At 44.1% G+C, this 6099-nt stretch overlaps 1 protein-coding gene across 1 annotated transcript in view; it reads left to right on the forward strand.

The window, feature by feature from the left end:
- Positions 1–4650, forward strand: part of LOC144252993 (transport and Golgi organization protein 1 homolog) — a 57945-nt gene extending 53295 nt beyond the window's left edge. Inside the window, exon 8 of the mRNA XM_077794980.1 lies at positions 4531–4650. Within this exon, the coding sequence (XP_077651106.1) occupies positions 4531–4650 (120 nt within the window). The remainder of the gene's footprint in view (positions 1–4530) is intronic.
- The last annotated feature ends 1449 nt before the right edge of the window (positions 4651–6099 follow it).

Genomic DNA, 6099 nt, shown 5'->3' on the forward strand with positions numbered 1-6099 from the left:
TCTCACTAACTCACCTGCAGCCATCCCAGATTGAACCTCTGTGTCCAATTTGGGGCTAAGTTATTAGTAATTAGGAATATGATTCTGGAAAGCTCAGAGGGACTTTGGGTGGATCACGAGGCTGTTGACCCCTGTGGTCAAAGTGGTGCAGGAGGAACCACATAATTGGCTCTGTTGCAAGCCATGTGGTTGAGGGGTTTTCTTCATGGCAGGTAGACGGGGGCATGTGGAGCCATCAGACTGTTTCCTGAAGTAATTCTCTGGGTTGGCACATTCACAAACATCCCTGTCCCTTCTGTCAGGGGCTTAGAGCAGCCAGTAGTGGAAGCTCATGGAATTCTGGTACCTGCTGGCTATGAGATGGGATGAGAGATTGGTAACCTTTTAGTGAAATCAATTTGAGTGGAAATGGGAGTTGAAAGAAACTAAGAATAACTTGGGGGGATTCTCATTAATAATAATAAAAATACTTTGTGTTCTTCACTTAACTTTCTGTTCTGGGCAGTTTAATACAGCGATGGTGTGGTGAGGTGTCCCTCCCATCTTCCGACTGGTCTTTCCTAATTCATAGTACTTTAATTCTCTTAATGTTCTTAGTCATGCCAGAATGCATGACCTGCTCTTGAACACAGATGTCTTCTATTGCTTAGGATGTTGGCACCAAGAGTCAGTGCAGTTTCCTCATCAACATAGACTCAGAAATGCCTGCAGAATCCCAGTGTGTGGGAATTCAAACCATCTCTCTGCTTCCTCCTGGCCCCTTCAGCAGCCCAGATGTGATAATCATCACAGCACAACACAGAGCAAATTTTTTCTAGACCACCTTGTATCACAGGAAGAGTTGCTGAAAAAAGTCTCTGAGGCTTCGTGTCCCCAGCAGACAGACAAAGAGGTGAGTTTGCGGCTCAGCACTCTGACTTGCCTTTTCAGGAGGCCAGTGTGATTTTACTCCTTGTGACAAACTTGACACTCGCCATTCCTGAGCTAGACGGGCCATCCTTCCTGCATACTGTCTCTATATTTATTTAATTCAACCTGAAGCAGTCCTGAGTTCCTTGCTCTCTGTGAGTTTGCTTTAGAGGAGCAGCAGCCTGCTGTTGGACAGAGGTGCTATTAATTAGTTAGGGGTAACAAGCACACAGCTCAACTCAGGGTTCCCTCAGGAAATAGAATGATGGAAGAAAGTAACACCATCTTGGGTAGATGTGGGGTGTGTGTGTGTGTGTGTGTGTGTGTGTGTGTGTGTGGCATCTCAGCTCTTCTGTCATATAAACATTAAAAATAAAATTAAAGTACATAGCCCATAAGTCCTCACCTAGAGAAGCAAAATGAATTGAAAATCATCCCTCTAATTCCTAATAGCTCTGCCCAGAGAATGGCCTCTTTCTATTCATCTGGATGCAGCATCTTCCTCGGTCTGCTTCTCAGGCCAAAGTGGATATTCACATCTGGATGTTGGCCTTGAATTGTTAGGACTCAGGTAAGCAGCTCAGTTCCCAGGGTTCATCCTGGGAATTGGTGCTGGAGAATTCCAGAATAAGTAAGATTATCCAACTCTCTAGCTGGGGTATCACCCTTTTGAAGGTATCCTCAAAAGGTGCCTGTTGGAAACTGAACCCTCAAGGCAATCATGTTGGGAGGGGTCTACAGAGAGGTGATGAGGTCATGAAGGCACAGTGGATATGGTAACACTGCTGCCACAGGAATGGATTTCACATTGTGAAAACATACTTCTTGTAAAAGGACAGACATTTGCCACACTTTTGTCTCTCTGTTGCACCCTTTTGGATACTGCTAGAAAAGATGCTGGATGCTTGACCTGAGGCTTCCCAGCCTGGGAACTGTGAGAAAATAAAATTTCTTTTCCTTTCAAGTTACTCCATCTGCAATATTCTGTTATAGCAGCAGCAATCAGACTGAGACTGATGTCTGATATCCATTAGGATGTTGGCACCAAGAGTCACCTCCTACAGTTTACTAATGATCGCAAATTTCATGACCTTTTGATGCCTCAGTTTGCTCGTCTGTAAAAGGCAGATTTCATGACCTTTTGGTGCCTCAGTTTGCTCATCTGCTACAGAGATTCCTTGGGAGGCATCAGGGAGTTCAAGCAAGTGAATTCTCAGTATGGAGCTGAGCACAGATGCTTGGATTATTATCACCTATTGTCATTTTGGAGACCTTGCATTTTACTTCACTAAGAAGACACTTTGATCTAGTGGAAGGAACTCTGGGGCAGGGCACTGGGGCCAGTGCATACCCTGCCCTGACATCCAGTGAGAGTATGATAACCTGGGTCCCATGCTGCTGGCCTGTGACCTGTGACCACTGGGGTGGTGTGTGTGTGTGGGGGGGGTGATGTCCACTTTGTTGATTTCCTTAGATTGCTCTGAAGATAACATTAGGTGCATAATACCCATGCTTTTAAGTAGATATCACTAGTTAAAATTTTTCTGTTCTCAGTCTCTGATTCATCTTTTTTTCCTCCCTGCCAAGTGGATCAAATCCAATTTTGTAATTCAGACATTAGATTGGATTGCAGAAGCTCAGATACGAAGATGTTAACTCTTTGCACTGTGCCAAAACCTCTTGTGTTTATTACAGAATCTCATTCAAATTTATGTGTTTTGACTTGGCATTTCTGAAATGACACATATCAAATGGCAAATATATTGCTTGTCACCATCTGACACAGTGCAGAGTTACTTGCTAGTTGTCAGTGGATTGTCTTCCCCCTTGCTCTGGAATGGAAACTTCACATGTGCAGGGGTGGTTTACCTCACTGCTGGATCTATAGTGCCTAGCAGCTTGCCTGACTCTGGAGTTTCTCCCTAGCTATTGAGGGGGCGAGTCACGTCTCAGTGACATAATTGAAATATTGGAGCAACTGTCCATCAACAGGACCAAGTGTTAAGGAGAGGAAGCAACCAGAATTGCTTTAGTTTCAACTCATGGGCAGATGCCACCTGAGATGATTGTGACACCTGGGTTTTGTGGGACCACAGGGATTGTTTTGATGATCTCATTCCTTCTATGAACTTAGGGGGAATATTCAAAGATTGTGGCTGATTACATAATTCCTTTTGTTATGGCTTAAACTCAGTAACATTCTTAGGGAAAGACAAAATGTGCTAATGAGTTTTTTTTAACAAGATAAAAGAGGCCTTTGCAGGAAGGAAGTCAGACCTGGTTTTGCCATGGAATAAAAGAGTGAGGAGCAGCAGGTGGTGACCAGCCTGACCTTCAAGGAGTCCAGGGCTTTCAGATGTGGCTCTCCATCTTGCTCTGTTTTAGTTCAATAGCATGTTTTATTCTTAAACAAAGAAAAATGAAAGAAACCTCTTTAAAAGCAGGTCAGTGTAAGAAAAAGGTATTAATTCCAATGAAAGTTGATTTTTCTATTTGGGACATCTGCTGTATGGGGGGCCACTACTGGACAGGTGGGCTGTATTTGGAGGAACAATGAGAGAATCACCTGAAGCCAAAGAAAAATCAGGTGATTGGTTAACTGGTTCTTTGTGTGTGGTTTCTTCAGCCATTGATTTGTCCTGCCTCCAATGTATGTTACTAAGGGTGCAAACCCCTACTGTCTGTGTGCTATAGCTCTGGAAACAAAGGGAGAAAAATAAATCAAAGAAAGCATTCTTCCCGTCATCTACAAGAGAGGTTATTCACTCAAAATGACTTTTTTTTAGACATTTCCAAAACTCCTTAAAATGAATTAGGCTGCTTGGGAATTGAAGAATATAAATTTAGAAGACTAGAAAAGCCATAAACCTAGAGGACACTCTTTAAGAATGCATATGGGAGTCAAAGTCTCACTCCTGAAAGATGGGCAGATTGTGTTGAAGAAGGACAGCCACTTGATTAAAGTACTCTTTTTCACAATTTTTGTATTAGTACCACCTTGCAAAATTCTGGATCCACAAAAGCTTTCTCGGCATTAAGCTGGTTTCAGAAGTTGGAAGTCTGGGTCCTATGACCATGACTGAAGTCTTAGGACTCTGGGGAAGTTCATTTTCATCCAGTGCATGTCCTCTGTCTGCCAGGGAAGCTGTCAAATGCTGAAATTTCAGTTTTCTTTCATGAAAAGACTCATGAAACCACATGAATTTTCCAAATGATCATCACTTGAATTCTCATCCTGCTCAGTTGCAGGAAAACCACTTCAATTCTTTAAGGATATTGGGAAAGCTTCAGGGAGTTCTTGGATGTCCACATCTCCTTTGGTTGCCAGGCCAGCTGCCACCTCTCTCAGGACCATCACTCAATCTGCTTCATTCGTGGTCCATGTGGCTGTTCTGCAAGTTGCCCCTGCAGCCCTAGAGAGCTTCCTTCTCATGGCTGCTGCTCTCCAGCTCCCTGATCTCCCTTAGGCTGAGCACCAGCCTCCAACCCTCCAGCACATGTCACCCCAAGTCCCTCCCGGAACTCCTTTCTGTTCTCCTCCTAGGAGTCATCACACTGATAGCCACTTTGGACAAGGACAAGTCTTGGTTTTGACAAAAGATGATGTGGTTTCCCTTGCAGATACCTGGCCTACCTACCATTGCTATCACCCTTGACCAAATGCTGGCCCTGCCTGGACACTTGGCCTTTGTTGCTACTGGCATCAAACCCTCCATTGCTTTTTCTGCTGCAATACCATAGCCACCCCCACTGACTGGGCAGAGCTGCCTCTGTCCAGGGCAGGATGCCCTGGATTTTCCTTCCTTCCACCAGAGGAAGTTGCAAAGGGGGTTGCCTTCCATCACTGAGTGTCTGCCCACTTGGTTTCCCAGGTGGAGTGAGAATTTTCACCCCTCTCCTTCAGAGGCTTTTGCTCCATGTATTTAGAGAATTCAGGGAAATGCCAGGACAGAGATCAGCAGTGCTTAAGGCTGTTCCCATGTTGTATATTTCATGATCCAAGTCACTAAAAGCTGCCTCTTTTTCAGAATATTGTAGTGTACTGTTTCTGGCAAGAATTTCACCAGAATCCTGTATCATCTCCAAATAGTCTCATGAATCAGCTTGTGGCTTTATTCCACAAAATAGCACAGGCTAATTGCTGCCTGCCTTCTGAAACTGCAGGGAACAGTATTTGGGTACTTAACTTACATTTATTGGTCCCAGAATGATTAATTCATGCACCTATTCACCCACTGAAGAAACACTCATTTTAAATCTACCAGGAATAGTGGTAAGGAATTGGTAAGGAAGGTACAAATGAACTGGAGACGTGGGTTAAATCTTTCAGTAGCTTCCAATCCAGAGGGCCAAGTTCACATGTGAAACTGTCTCTGCCTCTGTATTCACCTGAGTGACCTTAGGAAAATGTTTTAAATCCTTTGGGCCTTAGTTCCCTCATGAGAAAATGGAGATGGAAACCAACTGTCAGGTATGTTTCTTTGTACTGATGGACAAGGCTGGTTCAGTCAACACCAGAGAGCAGAACTGGGCCCAGCAGTGCAAAGTTTAATACGATATTATTAATGCAATGGCCAAAGACCATACTAGATTGCCTAATATGGTATCAAGATGGACTGACCCCCATGGCACTCCTACCAGCATGGTGCCTCCCAAGAATGAGCTCTCCATTCCTGCAGGACTTGGGTGCTTTCTGGGGAACCTGCAGTAAGATTACAAAATTCAGTCCCCCAGGGCTTTGTGAAACATGGAAACAGATAAATTAACAGTGTAGGATGGTCTTAGTCTTTGGGTGGAGCTCTTTTTATTTAACAGACATGGGACACCTACTAGATGCAGAACCCTTCGTGCTCTGCCCAGAGTGTGAACAGCAAGAACAGATTTCCTGTCCTCATGGAGGAAAATATCATGTGAGGAGATAGTTACACACAGGGTGAGAGAGAGAGAGAATCAAATGGAGGAGAGCTACTGCGTCCAGTGTACCCCAGGGGTGCATGTGGTGTGCTCTTCCAAGTTGTTCTAGGGTCAAGGTTTGTAAGAGAAAACAGAATCGTACTGGGCCTTGGGGCAGGAAGAACATTTTAAGTGATAAAATGAGGGGATTAGACAAGAAATGTCACCCCACTGTGTTCTCAAACTTGAGATACAGGACCTTGTAACAATATTTTGACCTTTCAGGGTTGACCTAAA

This window comes from Urocitellus parryii, unplaced genomic scaffold, assembly GCF_045843805.1.
Source record: "Urocitellus parryii isolate mUroPar1 unplaced genomic scaffold, mUroPar1.hap1 Scaffold_83, whole genome shotgun sequence".
NCBI lineage: Eukaryota > Metazoa > Chordata > Mammalia > Rodentia > Sciuridae > Urocitellus > Urocitellus parryii.